Source organism: Bos taurus, chromosome 5 (genome assembly GCF_002263795.3).
Source record: "Bos taurus isolate L1 Dominette 01449 registration number 42190680 breed Hereford chromosome 5, ARS-UCD2.0, whole genome shotgun sequence".
In the NCBI taxonomy this organism is placed as follows: domain Eukaryota; kingdom Metazoa; phylum Chordata; class Mammalia; order Artiodactyla; family Bovidae; genus Bos; species Bos taurus.
In genome coordinates, this window is record NC_037332.1 from 8,938,845 (window position 1) to 8,958,851 (window position 20,007).

The window sequence follows — 20,007 nt, forward strand, 5'->3', positions numbered from 1 at the left end:
AAAATGCCTTGTTAGAATGATTAGAGTAACCCAGTTCTCCAACAGAGTCCACCAGGGAGGCTATTGTGGTGAATAGACAGAATCCTGCAAAAAACAACCCTCCTAACAAGCATTTCTGAACAGCAATTTTGTACGTTTACATTTCTCTTGTCTCCTAAGGTTCAGACGAATTTGTCCATCCTTTGTATTAATTTCTGTGCTGTTGAGGCCCATTCTGTATTTTCAGAGGCTATGAAAAGTAATTTATTCTACTAGATTCTCCTGATGTGTAAATTAATTCCTAGGGGTGAGTAGGCACTTCAGGTGAATTTAGCACATTATATGTAACTCTCTATTATCTACACTAATGAAAGGGAGGCATTACCTAGAAAATTCAAAACAGGAGAATGATCTCAAATTTCCATGTATTTCCTTTCTGAAAATTTGTGGAAAGTGATAATTTAGGGAATGATGTTGTCTTCAAAGAATTTATAGTTATGTGGGAAAATTAAGGCTTGCACAGGTAAGACCAAATTAAAATCCTCAGTAATATAAGAGATACATAGGTAAGACACTGTGTAAACTCAAGGAATGAAAGAACCATGGCTCTACACACTCAGTGATACTTTCAAAAGCATTGCGTCAGCACCATTTCTCTGTTTTTCTCTCTCCTTTTCTCTTTCTCTCTCTCACACACACACACTGAAAATATTACTTCTCCCCTAAAGATAAATCATAGAACAGGTAGATACCCTTTCCTTTTTGAAAGATGGATTTAATGAATACCCAAAAACAGGAATTGCATTTTCTTAAGTTGTTGAATTACATCTAGGCTATTATTTCCACAGTGGAGATTCTGGCTACTTTAGCTAACTTAACATATGTCAAGTTATATAAAAGGCCAAAAGCAGTCATATTAGGAATACAACAGGAGAAGACCCAAGGATATGGCCTTCTATACCTCATTCCTATGTTAGAAACCTATCTGCAGAGGTCTGACACAACAATTACATTACCTTCTTTGGAATTACTGGGGGGCATGGGGGTTGGGGGAGAGGTGGGAACTGGGGAAAAATACAAAAAATTAAACCCGGATTTGCCATCAGTTCAGTTCAGTCACTCAGTTATGTTTGATTCTTTGTGACCCCATGGACTGCAGCATGCCAGGCCTCCCTGTCCATCACCAACTCCCAGAGCTTGCTCAAACTCATATCCTTCAAGTCTGTGATGCCATCCAACCATCTCATCCTCTGTCGTCCCCTTCTCCTCCGGCCCTCAATCTTTCCCAGCATCAGGGTCTTTTCAAATGAGTCAACTCTTTGCATCAGGTGGCCAAAGTATTGGAGTTTCAGCTTCAGCAACAGTCCTTCCAATGAACACACAGGACTGATCTCCTTTAGGATGGACTGGTTGGATCTCCTTGCAGTCCAAGGGACTCTCAAGAGTCTTCTCCAACACCACAGTTCAAAACCATCAATTCTTCTGCGCTCAGCTTTCTTCATAGTCCAACTCTCACATCCATACATGACCACTGGAAAAACCATAGCCTTGACTAGACGGACCTTTGTTGACAAAGTAATGTCTCTGCTTTTTAATATGCTATCTAGGTTGGTCATAGCTTTTCTTCCAAAGAGCAAACATCTTTAAATTTCATGGCTGCAGTCACTATCTGCAGTGATTTTGGAGCCCAAAAAATAAAGTTTGTCACTGTTTCCATTGTTTCCCCATTTGCCATGAAGTGATGGGACCAAATGCCATGATCTTAGTTTTCTGAAAGCTGAGTTTTAAGACAACTTTTTCACGCTCCTCTTTCACTTTCATCAAGAGGCTCTTTACGTATCCTTAACCCCATACATCAGGGAGCATTCTAGTGCCTCCAGCATCTGCAAATACAACAGAGTCTACACCCTTGCCCCTCTCTCATGCTTATAAATATGAATGAAAAATATCTTGCTTGTGTTCAATACAGTCCTTAGTTATCCTAAAGAGTAAGACATTTAAGACAGTTGAACCTATAGATGTCTTCTGAAAAAGGTAAAAGTTCTACATAGCATCATCACTTCAAGCTCTCCATCAGTTGTTCCGAAATGCTCAAATATAGGATTGGTGACTGTTCTTGGAACTGAAATATGGTACCAAATGAAATAACTCGAGGGCATGTGAGAAATTTTGTATTGCTACATATTTCACTTTTTAAACCATCGCTTAGATTTTTATAAATTTTAGGATAAGGAAAAAGAAATTTAGACCTCAATGAGTACAACTAAAAGTGCAAAATCTTATACTTTGTTGCATTTCTGCTATTAGGGATTTATAATTTCTCATCAATAAATAGAGTTTAGAAACACAAAAGCAAGTCCATTTCCTCCAAAAGTCTAGATATTACACATAATCCTACTTGAAATGTAAAAAGAGAAAAAAAGGAGGTAGGTTGATCCTACGGGGGGGTTGGTGGGGGGAACTGCTAGTCTCTTTTCAAAGCTATTTAATCAAGTTATGAATATTTGCCAAGAGTTCTACAGTACATTCAGAATGTAATCTCTAAAAAAGTCATCTTGATCTCATCTCCTGAGCCATTGAATTATGGATGTATTTTGATGAATGTTAAAGCATAAATGAGCTATTTAAAAACTGAAAGATACAATCACTCTTGATGATACCTTAGTGAATAGAAGACCACTGAGTAAATGCCAGTGAATGTAAGAGTTTTCTAATTCTAATTGTGACAATCCTCCTTCCTGAGGTGTTTACAATGTATATATACAAACTGCATTCACCTTTATTTAAAAGAGTATTTATACTTTCTTATTGGTTTTCATAGCAAGAGAAATTGGGTGATATCTGCTTCTCCCTTCGCTACGTACCTACTGCTGGCAAGCTGACTGTTGTCATTCTGGAGGCAAAGAACCTGAAGAAGATGGATGTGGGTGGCTTGTCTGGTAAGTCTGTGATGTTTATTGTGGGGTTTTTTAATGCAATTTCATCGTGGACACCAAATGCATAGCACACATGCCACGATGTCCCCCTCCTTCATTGGTGACTATTCTCTTTTCCCTTGGAGCCTGAAAGCACTCTCAGAGTTCATGCCAACACAGAAGTTGCTCTCAATTTATTGGAATTGGCAGAGAAGATGAAGCCTATTTTCCTGCTTCATAACCCAAATATCAATTATCCTATAGCACTGAAAGCTAAAAATGTTTGCTTATCTTTTGAAAGGTGACATCCATGACCAATTATAATTTCATTCACTTTTTTTGTTTTTGATATTTGGTCAAGATTCATTTATGATGTGAAAAATAGTTTTTTTATCTGAGATGTATCAGGTATTATTTAAGTGTTTATATTTACATAAGCAAAGACAAATATTAGATACATTTATCAAATATAGCCTAATGTAGCTTTTAATAATACTATTCTATTAACCATTCAGTATTTCAAATATATGTGAACAGTAAAATCTGAGGGTAAACTCTCATGGTAATATATTTATTCTCTACAGCTTATGTTGGTAATGGCGAGACTTTGAGATTTAAAATACTGTACAACCCAATTTTAGTTTTCAAAGAAGTAAACTCTTGCTCAAAAGAAAAGTAGACTCAAGGATTTATCATTTCCATAGCTGAACACCATTGATTTTATTTTCTTCTCTGTAATTAAATCAATTATATATTTTCTAATAACTTAAAATGTGGAGGAATTTTCTTGATATGGCACAGGGTCATCGTAGACGAACTATGGTTGTCACTGTTTGTGGCTATGGAATTAGAACCAACATTACTCGTTATCCAGTGCTTTCTCTAATAAAACTATCGCAAACTTCAAAAGGTCACTCTCATGGAGCATGGTGATTTTATATTCTAAAGCATAACAGCTAAAATATGCTAAAGTGAAGGTTCCGTGTACTGAACCACTAATTTGTCAGCCAAATACTCCTGGTGCCTAAATTTACTTCTCTTTATAAATAAGTCACCCAGGAAATCTGCACTACTTCTTTCAGGTCACTGGGACCCCATTTAAAAACTTACTACTTTAAATTTTCTTTGTTCACACCATTAGGCAATGAGCAGTTTCTTTTAAAAATGTAGAGTATTTATTGTGCCAAAGGTGCAAAATATATGCAGACACATATGTGTGTGTCTATACACATCCACCTTGTCCTGGTTATGTCCAGTAAAAAGGCCTATAAACAGTAGCCATAGGCATCCCTAGAACCAGAGATGGTTTGAAATGCAATTTCTCACTAGAAGAACATGGAGTTTATTTGCTCTGTGGTAGATCCTAGGTGTGGCACAGAAGGCATTCAAGACAAGCCTAGAACATCTCATCATACAGAAAGCAAGGAAGCCTCATGTCAATAGGCTTAGGAGTCACCTTGCAGTGACTTCCACTGGCCAAAGATGTGATCATTTGAGCATCAGTAACGGAATAAATACAGTATATCTGAACCTGAAAACAGAAGAGGATACTCTTGTTTTGAATTTATGTGCAAACTTTGAGGCACAAGAATATTTCACTCCCAGAGTTCTACTTAGTATCCTAACATCTGACTTCAGACACCTCTGACCTCTCCACTTCCTTTGGTTCAATAGCCAAGTATCATTGTGTAGTTTGTCTGTATCTACTCTCACACGTTTCTGTTCAGACTCCTGTGCCAACCGCCTCCTCACTCACCTGCATCTCATGCTCCCCTGAACTTCCTCCCAATTCACCTTTCACCCTTCAGAGTTCCAGAAGCAGCTCTACCATGAAGCCAAGAAAACTTCAGGGTCCCTTATTTGTTGTCTCCTTCCAAGGTCCTAGAAATGAGTTTGCATGGCCATAGATAGATACTGATGTAGGTAGATGTTACATATTTGTTAATCACAGCTCGTGCCTCTTGACACTCTGACTTCTATCTTCCATCTCGCTTGTTATCTAGCAGCATCAGAGATGCTACAGGCACTTTCGAGGTTTAGCTAAGGAAAGTTGAGTCTAGCCGGACATATCTGTGTGGCTTGCAGTCATACCCACGCGTAGCTGGGTTATTGCCGGGTGTCAAGTGAAGGAAGGGACCCTGGCGTGACTCGTACCACCCACAGTACTAATTCAACATTGTGACATGAAAAGGGCAAGGCCAGAGGTCATATCTGATTCAGTCTTCCTAACTTGATAAAAAAGAAGAAATATATTCTTCTTTCAAATGTTGAACTACACTTTGCCGAAAACAGTTAACTGAAACCAAAGTGGGCTTTTTGGCCAGGGTTTACAATTATATTAGCTTCACCACCCACTCATCCCAGTTCTATCCCTAAATTTGAATTACCTGAAATGATTTTGTTGAACTGTTAAATATTAAATTAAGGGTATTTAAAGTCTAAATACCCTTCAAGAGTCCTAATCATATGGGCTTTCTGCTGTCTGTAAAATTATCACAGGCACATAGGTCTGCGTAATAGATACTTCCAGCCTATGCCCCGCCATATTTTTGTATTTTAACCAAGTTGACCAGCACACTGAACAGGCTATGTGATTTGCTGCCTCCACTCTTTGCTTAAGTCATGCCCTTCACCTGGAATTCTCTTCCATCCACCAGGGTCTAGCTAAATCCTAACCATTCTTCAGGCCCAGCTTAAGTCTTATTTCCTCCATCCATTGAACAGTTGCTTCCCTACTTTATATTATGCATTGTTCTGAAACTGGGTTTACATCAGTGGCCAAAATAACCCAAGGGCCCTGCCCTTAGGCACCTTATGTTGTAATGTGGGGAAACAAACAGGAAGCCAATAAATACGAAAGGCACGTGGTACGCCAAGAGATGATAAGTGCTATGAAGAAAGCAAAGCAGAGGTGTAGGATGCCAGATGCTGGGGAGGGTTTTACAGGGGGTGGTCAGAGAAAGTCCCCTGAGTAGCTGACCTTTTGGCAATGACCTGGGAGAGGTGAGGAAGTGAGCCCGAGGGGTGCCTGGGAGAAAGAGCAATTTAGCTGGATGGATTCCAAGGATCTAAGGAATAAATCTTTCTCTTTCTTAAATGCCAGTACTTTGTTTACTTCCTTCAAACTTCACACTTCTCTCACTAGACTGTGATCTGTATTTATATATCCCACCATGCCTGCACTGACGGTAGCACCAAGCTGAGCTGCTAGATGAATAATGAATTATTTAGAAAGGAGTTATGGCCTGAAAAAACAAGTCCTGCATTTCAAATTTGTTTAACCTACTTACCATTAAAATAACTTTAAGTACTTGGATGGTCTGTCTCAAAGTTAGTTGACCTACCGAGGAGACCAAAATTACATAATGAGGTCATTTCAGGTAATGTGAATGCCAAAACACATTTGTTGGAAATGGCTAGTAAATTGGGACCAAAATGGGGTTATTGCCAGTGTTTAAATCCCAGTCTCCCACTGTTAGCAATTTGACATTGGACAAGTTCTTTAGCTTCCGCCTCAGTTGCATTATCTGTAAAGTTGGAATACTAAGAGAATCTTGTTTATCAGGTTATTGTGAGAAATAAATGAAAGCACAATAAAGTGCTCACTAAATATTACTGTAATTGTTTCTATTAAGAATGTTATAAAATCTTGGGCTAAATATGCAAAATGTGAAAGCAACCAGTGGACAGTTAGATCAATGGCTTGATTCATAGGGGAAAAAATGTTTGATGGGATAATTACATTTTATGAATACATCAACAGAAAATTGGATTATATATTTACTGAGCATGGCCCCACCCATCAGAAAAAGACCTATTTTCCCCCTCATTCAGTCTCTCCCATCAGGAAGCTTCCTTAATCCTCTTATCCTTCTCCATCAGAGGGCAGACAGACTGAAAACCACAGTCACAGAAAACTAACCAATTGGATCACATGGACCACAGCTTTGTCTAACTCAGTGAAACTATGGGCATTGCCATGTAGGGCCACCCAAGACAGACGGGTCATGGTGGAGAATTATGAAAAAACCTGGTCCACTGAAGAAGGGAATGGCAAACCACTTTAGTATTCTTGCCTTGAGAACCCCATGAACAGTATGAAAATACAAAAAGATAGGACACTGAAAGATGAATGCCCCAGGTCGGCAGATGCCCAATATGCTACTATGGAGAACAGTGGAGAAATAACTCCAGAAAGAGTGAAGAGACAAAGACAAAGCAAAAACAACACTGAGTTGTGGATGTGACTAGTAATGGTAGTAAAGTCCAATGCTGTAAACATTGCATAGCAACATGAAATGTTAGGTCCATGAATCAAGGCAAATTGGAAGTGGTCAAACAGGAGATGGCAAGAGTAAGCGTCGACATTTTAGGAATCAGTGAACTAAAATGGAATGGAATGGGTGAATTTAACTCAGATGACCATTATATCTACTTCTGTGGGCAAGAATCCCTTAGAAGAAATGGAGTAGCCATTATAGTCAACAGAAGAGTCCGAAATGCAGTACTTGGATGCAATCTCAAAAACAACAGAATGATCTCTGTTCATTTCCAAGGCAAACCATTCATAGCATAGTAATCCAAGTCTATGCCCCGAACAGTAATGCTGAAGAAGCTGAAGTTGAAGGGTTCTATGAAGACCTACAAGATCTTCTAGAACTAACACCCAAAGAAGATGTCCTTTTCATTATAGGGGACTGGAATGCAAAAGTAGGAAGTCAAGAGATACCTAGAGTAACAGGCATATTTGGCCTTGGGGTACAGAATGAAGCAGGGCAAAGGCTAATAGAGTTTTGCCAAGAGAACACACTGATTATAGCAAACAACCTCTTCCAACAACACAAGACAAGACTCTATACATGGACATCACATGGTCAATACTGAAATCAGACTGATTATATTCTTTGCAGCCAAAGATGGAAAAACTCTGTACAGTCAGCCAAAACAAGACTCAGCGCTGACTGTGGCTCAGATCATGAACTCTTTATTGCCAAATTCAGACTGAAATTGAAGAAAGTAGGGGAAACAACCAGACCATTCAGGCATGACCTAAATCAAATCCTATACAATTAAACAGTGTAAGTGACAAATAGATTCAAGGGATTAGATGATAGACAGAGTTCCTGATGAACTATGGACAGAGGTTCATGACATAGTACAGGAGACAGGGATCAAGACCATCCCCAAGGAAAAGAAATGCAAAAAAGCAAAATGGCTGTCTGAGGAGGCCTTACAGATAGCTGTGAAAAGAAGGGAAGTGAAGGCAAAGGAGAAAATGAAAGATACACCCATTTGAATGCAGAGTTCCAAAGAATAGCAAGGAGAGATAAGAAAGCCTTCCTCAGAAATCAGTGCAAAGAAATACAGGAAAATAATAGAATGGGAAAGACTAGAGATCTCTTCAAGGAAATGAGAGCTAGCAAAGGAACATTTCATACAAAGATGGGCTCAATAAAGGACAGAAATGGTATGAACCTAACAGAAGCAGAAGATATTAAGAAGAGGTGGCAAGAATACACAAAAGAACTACCAAAAAATCTTCACAACCCAGATAATCACGATAGTGTGATCACTCACCTAGAGCCAGACATCCTGGAATGTGAAGTCAAGTGGGCCTTAGGAAGCATCACTACAAACAAAGCTTGTGGAGGTGATAGAATTCCAGTTGGCCTACTTCAAATCCTAAAAGATGATGCTGTGAAAGTGCTGCACTCAATATGCCAGCAAATTAGGAAATCTCAGCAGTGGCCACAGGACTGGAAAAGGTCAGTTTTCATTCCAATTCCAAAGAAAGGCAATGCCAAAGAATGCTCAAACTACCACACAATTGCACTCATCTCACACACTAGCAAAGTAATGCTCAAAATTCTGCAAGCCAGGCTTCAATAGTACATGAACCATGAATTTCCAGATGTCCAAGCTGGTTTTAGAAAAGGCAGAGGAATCAGAGATCAAATTGCCAACATCTGTTGGATCATCAAAAAAGCAAGAGAGTTTCAGAAAAATATCTACTTCTGCTTTATTAACAATGCCAAAGCCTTTGTCTGTGTGGATCACCACAAACTCGGAAAATTCTTCCAAAGATGGGGATATCAGACCACCTGATCTGCCTCTTGAGAAATCTGTATGCAGGTCAGGAAGCAACAGTTAGAACTGGATATGGAACAGACTGGTTCCAAATCAGGAAAGGAGTACGTCAAGGCTGTATACTGTCACCCTGCTTATTTAACTTATATGCAGAGTACATCATGAGAAATGCTGGACTGGATGAAGCACAAGCTGGAATCAAGATTGCTGGGAGAAAAACAATGAATTTCACATTTTTCTCAAGTGCACACGGAACCTTCTCCAGAATAGACCACATCCTAGGCCATAAATCTAGCCTTGATAAATTCAAAAACACTGCAATCATTCCAAGCTGATCATTCCAATTCATTCCTTTCTGATCACAATGCAGTAAGATTAGATGTCAACTACAGGAAAAAAAACTATTAAAAATTCCAACATATGGAGGCTAAACAACACGCTTCTGAATAACCAACAAATCACAGAAGAATTCAAAAAAGAAATAAAAATCTTCATAGAAACAAATGCAAATGAAAACACAACAACCCAACACCTTTGGGACTCAGTAAAAGCAGTGCTAAGGAAAAGGTTCATAGCAATACAAGATTACCTCAAAAAACAAGAAAAAAGTCAAGTAAATAACCTAATTCTACACCTAAAGCATCTAGAAAAGGAAGAAATAAAGAACCCCAAGGTTAGTAGAAGGAAAGAAATCAAAAAATTGGGGCAGAAATAAATGCAAAAGAAACAAAAAAGACCATAGAAAAAATCAACAAAGCTAAAAGCTGGTTCTTTGAGAAGGTAAATAAAATAGAAAAACCATTAGTCAGACTCATCAGGAAACAAGGGAGAAGAATCAACAAAATTAGTAATGAAAATGGAGAAATCACAACAGACAACAAGAAATACAAAGGATCATAAGAGAATACTATCAACAACTATATGCCAATAAAATGGACAACTTGGAAGAAATGGACGAATTCTTAGAAAAGCATATCCTTCCAAAACTGAACCAGGAAGGAATGGAAAATCTTAACAAACCAATCACAAGCACGGAAATCGAAACTGTAATCAGAAATCTTCCAACAAATAAAAGCCCAGGACCAGATGGTTTCACAGCTGAATTCTACCAAAAATTTAGAGAAGAGCTAACATCTATCCTACTCAAATCTTCCAGAACATTGCAGAGGAAGGTAAACTTCCAAACTCATTCTATGAGGCCACCATCACCCTAATACCAAAACCTGACAAAGATGCCACAAAAAAAGAAAACTACAGGCCAATATCACTGATGAATATAGATGTAAAAATCCTTAACAAAATTCTAGCAAACAGAATCCAACAACATATTAAAAAGATCATACATCATGACCAAGTGGGCTTTAGCCCAGTGATTCAAGGATTCTTCAATATTTGCAAATCAATTAATGTGATACACCACATTACAAATTGAAAGATAAAAACCATATGATTATCTCAATAGATGCAGAGAAAGCCTTTGACAAAATTCAACATCCATTTATGATAAAAAAAAAAAAACCCTCCAGAAAGCAGGCATAGAAGGAACATACCTCAACATAATAAAAGCCATATATGATAAACTCACAGCAAACATCCTCAATGGTGAAAAACTGAAAACATTTCCCTGAAAGTCAGGAACAAGACAAGGATGCCCACTCTCACCACTACTGTTCAACATAGTTTTGGAAGTTTTAGCCACAGCAATCAGAGCAGAAAAAGAAATAAAAGGAATCCAGATTGGAAAAGAAGAAGTAAAACTCTCACTGCAGATGACATGATCCTCTATATAGAAAACCCTAAAGACTCCACCAGAAAATTACTAGGGCTAATCAATGAATACAGTAAAGTTGCAGGACATAAAATTAACACACAGAAATCCCTTGCATTCCTATATACTAACATTGAGAAAAGAGAAAGAGAAATTAAGGAAACAATTCCATTCACCATTGTGACGAAAAGAATAAAATACTTAAGAATAAATCTACCTACAGAAACAAAAGACCTATATATAGAAAACTATAAAACACTGATGAAAGAAATCAAAGACGACACAAATAGATGGAGAAATATACCATGTTCATGGATCAGAAGAATCAATATAGTGAAAATGAGTATACTATCCAAAGCAATCTATAGATTCAATGCAATTCCTATCAAGCTACCAACAGTATTTTTCACAGAACTAGAACAAATAATTTCACAATTTGTATGAAATTACAAAAAACCTCAAATAGCCAAAGCAATCTTGAGAAATAAGAATGGAACTGGAGGAATCAACCTGCCTGACTTCAAGCTATACTACAAAGCAACAGTCATCGAGACAGTATGGTGCTGGCACAAAGACAGAAATATTGATCAATGGAACAAAATAGAAAGCCCAGAGATAAATCCACACACCTATGGACACCTTATCTTTGACAAAGGAGGCAAGAATATACAATGGAGAAAAGACAATCTCTTTAACAAGTGGTGCTGGGAAAACTGGTCAATCATGTGTAAAAGAATAAAACTAGAACACTTTCTAACACCATACATAAAATAAACTCAAAATGGATTAAAGATCTAAATGTAAGACCAGAAACTACAAAAATCCTAGAGGAAAACATAGGCAAAACACTCTCTGACATAAATCATAACAGGATTCTCGATGACCCATCTCCCAGAGCAATGGAAATAAAAGCAAAAATAATCAAATGGGACCTAATTAAACTTAAAAGCTTTTGCACAATGAAGGAACTATAAGCAAGGTGAAAAGACAGCCTTCCAAATGGGAGAAAATAATAGCAAATGAAGCAACTGACAAAGAATTAATCTCAAAAATATACAAGCAACTCCTGCAGCTCAATTCCAGAAAAATAAATGACCCAATCAAAAAATGGGCCAAAGAACTAAATAGACATTTCTCCAAAGAAGACATACAAATGGCTACCAAACACATGAAAAGATGCTCAGCATAATTCATTATCACAGAAATGCTAATCAAAACCACAATGAGGTACCATCTCACACAGTCAGAATGGATGCTATCAAAAAGTCTACAAACAATAAATGCTGGAGAGGGTGTGGAGAAAAAGGAACCCTCTTACACTGTTGGTGGGAATGCAAACTAGTACAGCCACTATGGAGAACAGTGTGGAGAGTCCTTAAAAAAACTGGAAATAGAACTGCCTTATGACCCAGCAATCCCACTGCTGGGCATACACACCGAGGAAACCAGATTTGAAAGAGACATGTGTACCCCAATGTTCACCGCAGCACTGTTTATAATAGCCAGGACATGGAAGCAACCTAGATGTCCATCGGCAGATGAACAGATAAGAAAGCTGTGGTACATATACACAGTGCAATATTACTCAGCCATTAAAAAGAATGCATTTGAATCAGTTCTAATGAGGTAGATGAAACTGGAGCCTAGTATACAGAGTGAAGTCAGTCAGAAAGAAAAACACCAATACAGTATATTAACACATATATATAGAATTTAGAAAGATTACCAGTAACAATGACCCTATATGCGAGACAGCAAAAGAGACACAGATGTAAACAACAGATTGTTGGACTCTGTGGGAGAAGATGAGGGTGGGACAATTGGAGAGAATAGCATTGAAACATGTATATTATCATATGTGAAATAGATCACCAGTCCAGGTTTGATGCATGAGACAGGGTGCTCAGGGCTGGTACACTAGGATGACCCAGAGGGATGGGATGGAGAGGGAGGTGGGAGGGAGGGTCAGGATGGGGAACACATGTACACCCATGGCTGATTCACGTGAATGTATGGGAAAAACCACCACAATATTGTAAAGTAATTAGCCTCCAAATAAAGGGGAAAAAAAAGAAATAAGAAAAAAAAAGATTGCTGGGAGAAATATCAATAACCTCAGATATGCAGATGACACCACCCTTATGGCAGAAAGGGAAGAGGAACTGAAGAGCCTCCTATTGAAAGTGAAAGAGGAGAGTGAAAAATTTGGCTTAAAACTCAGCATTCAGAAAACTAAGATCATGGTATCTGGTCCCATCACCAGATGGGGAAACAATGGAAACAGTGACAGACTTTATTTTGGGGGGGCTCCAAAATCACTGCAGATGGTGACTGAAGCCATGAAATTAAAAGATGCTTGCTCCTTGGAAGAAAAGTTATGACCAACCTAGGCAGTTTATTAAAAACCAGAGACATTACTTTGCCAACAAAGGTCTGTCTAGTGAAAGCTATGGTTTTTCCAGTAGTCATGTATGGATGTGAGAGTTGGACTCTACAGAAAGCTGAGTGCCAAAGAACTGATGCTTTTGAACTGTGGTGTTGGGGAAGACTTTTGACAGTCCCTTGGACTGCAAGGAGATCCAACCAGTCCATCCTAAAGGAGATCAGTCCTGGGTGTTCATTGGAAGGACTAATGCTGAAGCTGAAACTCCATACTTTGACCACCTGATGTGAAGAACTGACTCATTGGAAAAGACTCTGATGCTGGGAAAGATTGAAGGCGGGAGGAGAAGGGGACAACAGAGGATTAGATGGTTGGATGGCATCACCGACTCGATAGACATGCGTTTGAGTAAACTCTGGGCGTTAGTGATGGACAGGGAGGCCTGGTGTGCTGTAGCCGATGAAGTTGCAAAGAGTAGGATATGACTGAGCAACTGAACTTAACTGAACAGAAATGGATACATTATTATTTAATTATCCGTACCCTTACTGTTTGTTGTTTCTGTTTGGGGCTTCATAAATAAGAATGCAATTACCATCTTTATACTTAAAGTTACTGATGTATAATTGGCATATGATGATAAATGACATACAGTATATTTTTTAACAGTGATGGGATTGGCTGGTCAGTTCAAACAAAAAGATATCAGTAGACCCATGTTTACCAAGACCCAATATCAGATTAAGACTAGGTATGGAATTAAATATTGAAAAAATAAGAAATAGAAACAGTTTAAAAATAATTTCATACTTTCTTCAACATAGTCAGTGTTTGTCTCTTTTACTGTGTTAATTCAAAATGTATGGCTCAAAGATTCTGCTTCCATCATATGCCCAATATAGCTAGCAATGCAAATCCCAACTCCTACTTTACAGTCACAAATTTGATTGGCCCATTCACTTACTTACAGTAGAGGCTTGAACCTGGATGCTTCCTATTCCAACTCTCAAGTATTTGTAAGCAACAGCAAGAGTTTCTGAATCTAACTATTTGTATTGAAATATTAAGTCTTTCAGGCTGCAAGGCTGTTCTTCAGGAGCAACTAGTACAGTAGGAAATGAGTAGCTTTTGTGCCCTGTACTTGGGAGGGGGGAATAAATCAAGCCTTCTGTAGTAACCATATCTTAATATGCCTCTGCAGCCTTCACACATTTTCTTTTCATGAAAATTGAGGTAGGAATATGAAGAGTGCCTTAGCCCGTTCAGGCTGCTCTAACAGAATACTGTAACATGAGTATCTCTTAAACAGGTATTTCTCACAGTTCTGGAGGCTGAGGCTTCTAGGATTAAGGTGTCCACAGGTTCTGTCTGATGAGAACCTCCTTCATGGTTCATACACAGATGTTTTCTCTGTCCTCACAGGTAGAAGGAGTGCATCTCTTTGGGGTCTCTTTTATAAGGCCACTAATCTCATCCATGAGGGCTTGACCCTCAAGACCTAATCAATTCACAAAGGTCCTGCCTCCAAATACCATCACAATGGGGATTCTGTTCCAATGTATGATTTTTAGGGGGATATTAATAGTCTATAGCAAAGAGGTCTAAGAAATTGAAAGCATCAGAAGAGTTGAGAATTCCTAAAGGTGTCAGGTCCTATTTCTGCATTTTTTTCCTGTCTAATTTTTATATTCAAATTTCTACCTGTGTAGATTCACAAGTCAGAAATAACTAGATACGTTGCTCCTAATCTTGGCCCTGGTTGTTATTATACAATTACTCTTCCCAGGTTTGCTTGTTTTGATTGTGTGTGTGTGTGTGTGTGTGTGTGTGTTTTCTAGCCATCCCCAAAAGAGAATTCCAAGTACAGCTCTAATGAGGAATATCAAAACTCTTAAATTCAGTTTGAGCTTTATATCACAAGATAAACAAAATTTTGAAAGTTTTCCAATGAGTACCTGTTTCAAGAAGGAAAGACAAAGCTTCTGAATCAGCAAGATGGAAGTGATAAGTTTTTAAGTCTACTATTTTAGAGAGAAGTTCTACTTTTTAACTTGAATCTGAAAATTGTTTTTGAGTATTAGGAACTCATTATCACATAGTTATAGAACACTTTTCTAATTTTGAAAACCTTTTCTTACCTGGGCTTCCCTGATAGTTCAGTTGGTAAAGAATCTGCCTGAAATGCAGAAGACCCCAGTTTGATCCCTGGGTTGGGAAGATCTGCTGGAGAAGGGATCACTACCCACTCCAGTATTCTTGGGCTTCCCTTGGGCTCAGCTGGTGAAGAATCTGCCTGCAATGCGGGAGACCTAGGTTCGTTCCCTGGGTTGGGAAGATCCCCTGGAGAAGGGAAAGGCTCCCCACTCCAGTATTCTGGTCTGGAGAATTCCATGGACTGTATAGTCCATGGGGTTGCAAAGAATTGGACACGACTGAGCAACTTTCACTTCACTTTTCTTACTTGTTTTTCTCATGTGGTCCTCAAGATAGGCCTGCAAGGTTGTTATAAAGGTAATATTCTCAGAAAATTGAAGCTTAGAGACCCTAGATAATGTACATACATCATCTTGCTCCACATCTAGCACATAGGTGGCATTCAATACTGGCCATTGCTTTTGTCAGTATTGACCTTCAAAGTCACCCAATTTGTAATGGTAGAGCTAGGACTGAAGTCTAGGTCATACAATTCCAACACAGAACATCTCAAAGACTGTTCCATTTTCCTCTTGCCCTTAAAGTAGGACAGAATTATTCTGAAATTTTTCAGTTTTTGTACCGCTAGGAACCATGGCAAGCAGACCAAGGTAAAAATTTGCAGCCCAGCCTGTTCATATGGTTTGTGTTCACATAAATTGTGAAGATAACATCAGAAATATGCCAACCATTGGCAGCAAGAGGATGCGGGGAAAACATATGAAGGACTAAAATGATATGCACCTATTGCAGCAGTCTGCTGATGTCAGGATGCTGAAGAGGGGGTTACAAGGTACAGTCAGTTCAGAGATCACTTGAGGACTGGTTGGAAAGTGCGGTAGAAACTTGTTCTCTTTTTAAAACTTTTTAATTGAAGTGCAGTTTATTTACAATGTTGTTAACTGCAAATGTTGTTAATTTCTGCTATATAGCAAAATGATTCAGTTGTATCTATGTGTGCATACACACACACACATTCTTTTTTGTATTCCTTTCCATTATGGTTTATCTGTGGATATTGAACATATTATAGTTCCCTGTGCTACACAATAGGACCTCATTGTTTATCCATCCTATATATAATAGCTTATATCTGCTCACCTCAACCTCCCACTCCATCCTTACCCACCCCTCTCCCCTTTGGCAAACACAAATCTGTTCTCTATGTCTATGAGTCTATTTCTGTTTTGTAGATAAGTTCATTTGTGCTATATTTTAGATTCCACATATGTGATATCATATGGTATTTGTCTTTCTCTTTCTGACTTACGTCATTCAGTATGAAAATCTCTAGTTGCATCCACGTTGCCGCAAATGGCATTGTTTCCTTCTTTTTTATGGCTGAGTAGTATCCCATTATAGATGTGTACCACACCTTCATTATCCATTCATCTGTCAGTGGACATTGAGATTGTTTCCATGTCTTGGCGATTGTGAACAGTTTTTTCTAGCACATTTTTTTCTCTCTTTCACTTTTCACCACAAGTTCTACCTCCAGTCTTCTTCCTACCAGTCCCCAGAACTGTCTTATCACTAGGGAATGTATATTGTGAAAAGCAAAGAGTAGGATTATACGAGAGGTCCCCAAAGCATCTTAAGTCCCAAAAGAAGGGGTGATGGATTTAACAAATGGCACCAACTATTTGAGGGAGATGATGGGAGAGGAAGAAAAGGAGGGGCCTGGTAGTAGAGGAGTCACCATCACTTTATGGCAGACTGATGCCTAAACCAGTATGATTTGTTCTGCTTCCCCAGCCCTGCCACACACACACACACACACACACACACACTCCTTTCCTTCCTTCAAAATGTAATGTTTTTTTCATTGTCATGGGTTTGTCTTCTCGTTTCTACTGTCCTAGAAATATAATAGGGAGAAGGCAATGGCACCCCACTCCAGTACTCTTGCCTGGAAAATCCCATGGACGGAGGAGTCTGGTAGGCTGCAGTCCATGGGGTCGCTAAGAGTCGGACACAACTGAGAGACTTCACTTTCACTTTTCACTCTCATGCATTGGAGAAGGAAATGGCAACCCACTCCAGTGTTCTTGCCTGAAGAATCCCAGGGATGGGGGAGCCTGGTGGGCTGCCGTCTATGGGGTCGCACAGAGTCGGACGTGACTGAAGCGACTTAGCAGCAGCAGCAGAAATATAATAATTTATATTCTTAAAGTTATCTAGGAAAGAGCAATTTACCCACCCTTGGGGAACCACTAGACTCCACGTAGAAACCATGAATGAGCACAGGTCTGTTATTCTTTCAAGTACTATTCATCAAGATGTGACATTCTACCTACATGAGAATCACCCAAGGCACATGTTAAATTTTAAGATTTCCCAGACGACGTCAGACCACACTATAATTGAATATCAATGAGTGGGAATCTGAAAATGTCATTTTAAAATTCCTCTATGTTATTCTTATGCATCTTAATAGAAAATATACTTTATATGTATGTATACTTTATATGAATGTATAGAGTTAGCTGAAGCTAGGTGGAAATCATATTGCAATATATATAAATATTTGAAATCAACACACTGTACACTTTAAACTTACAATGTTTGTCAATTATATCACAAGTCTTTTGTTTAAAAAAGTAGAAAGAGAAAAATATGTTATAGAGGCTTAGATTCTACATCATAATTTCAGCTGAGGTCCAGGTCAGCCAAATTCCAAGTTAGAATTTTCATCAGTGATACAGAATACACCCCTTGCCCAATCCACTGCAGTTTCAAAAAAACAAAAAACAAAAACTCCCTATTTCTTCTTAACTAGCTCAGTATCCTCTTTCCTAAAAAGTACCTTGACCACATACCTAAGTTATTGTCTTTTCTTCAATTTTTTTCCAACCAGAAACAAATGCAGTAGGTTGTTCTTTATACATTCATGACCACCACTCTTATCTGTCTTTCCATTGGTGTTGAAAGCATGACAAAGAAAACCACTTCAAATTCAACTGATTTGGACTAAAAGGCACTAGTCTGGGAGCTGAGCCAACAAATAAAGTGGCAAAAACTTATTTGAGCCAATTAGATAGGGATATGCAAATTAATTGGCCATGATATCAGGGTCAAGCCACAATATGCATAAACTGGCATCTTATTGAGCTAACGAGATAGGAATGTGCATATTAAGTTGGTCATGATGTCAGAAGGCTTCATCCTAATTTTAGGCTTGAATGTTGCAATATAAAATTCTGTGACACTTTGAAAGGCTTAATTACAACATGGATAAAATAGTATGAATCCCTAAGATGTGAACAAACTGACCTGTGAAAGAAATGACAAATCTTTAAACTGGATCATCCAAAAATGTGAGACCCAGCCACATTTCCCACCAAACACAGAGAGATGCTATGCCTGAAGGGCTAACTGGTTTGGATGAAGTGAGAAGAGCAGACATGAGACATGGGCTAGATCAGACATCAGAAAATATGAACAACAGGCTGAAAGCATTCATTCAGAACAGCACCAAAACTCTGAAATAAGTCCCTTAGCCAGCAGATACATATCCAATCTTACGACAAACATCATTTGAACACACACTCAGTGCCAGGCACAATGCCAGTCCTCGGCTGTACACATGAAAACAGCAGACACTCACACCACACAATGTGAGCCAGATACCCTTCTAAACGCTTTACCTGTGTGAGCTGACTTAATTCCCACTTACAACCCTATGATGTAGATAAATATTTTTAATGCTATTTTATTGGTAGAAGTAAAGCACAGAGAGGAAACTTTCCCAAGGTCACAGAATCAGTATTTGGCAGATTTAGGGTCTCAACCCAAGAAGTCTTCAGACTCTATGAATAAAACATGACTTCTCAGGCATTATTCTTTCTCACCATGTTCAACCTGGATGACAGATGGTTAACTACCTGTTATAGTTTGAGAGATGGCCAAAAATTCTACCTGATTCCAACACTGCTTTATGCTGAAACTAAAACTAGATCATGGAAGCCATTGCTGCTGCTGTTGCTGCTAAGTCGCTTCAGTTGTGTCCGACTCTGTGCAACCCCATAGACAGCAGCCCACCAGGCTCCCCCACCCCTGGGATTCTCCAGGCAAGAACACTGGAGTGGGTTGCCAAAGTGAAAGTGAAGTCACTTCAGTCGTGTCCGACTCTGTGCGACCTCATAGACAGCAGCCCACCAGGCTCCCCTGCCTTTGGGATTATCCAGGCAAGAACACTGGAGTGGGTTGCCATTTCCTTCTCCAATGCATGAAAGTGAAAAGTGAAAGTGAAGTCACTTCAGTCGAGTCCGATCTGTTCGACCCCATAGACGGCAGCCTATTAGACTCCTCCATCCATGGGATTTTCCAGGCAAGAGTACTGGAGTGGGGTGCCATTGCCTTCTCCGTGGAAGCCATTAATATGTAATAAATTTGATTGATTGTTCAACTGGATTTTGGTGACTTAAATAGCAAAGACAGGATCAGTGAGTTCATAAGATCAGACATAAATTATTAGTGGATTTCCAGGCTGATTGTGTCAGTTTCTCAGTGTACAGATTGGTAGGTTATTTTTAATGATTGATTCATTATGCACCAAAGAGGATGAGATATAAAACGGTGAAATTTCAAATGTATCAGAAGAGTAGGGATGTTGCTGGAACCTTAAGAAAGAAAGTTCAGGTCAAAGGGACCCAAGTGACTGTTAGGTGCTCATGCTCAGC

At 38.8% G+C, this 20,007-nt stretch overlaps 1 protein-coding gene across 9 annotated transcripts in view; it reads left to right on the top strand.

Annotated features, from left to right (window-relative positions):
* SYT1 (synaptotagmin 1) overlaps positions 1-20,007 on the top strand; it is a 608,923-nt gene that overhangs the window by 497,563 nt on the left and 91,353 nt on the right. For all 9 annotated transcript variants that reach the window (XM_059886099.1, XM_059886101.1, XM_059886096.1 and 6 more), the window contains 1 exon segment: positions 2,801-2,918. In XM_059886099.1, coding sequence (XP_059742082.1) covers positions 2,801-2,918 — 118 coding nt within the window.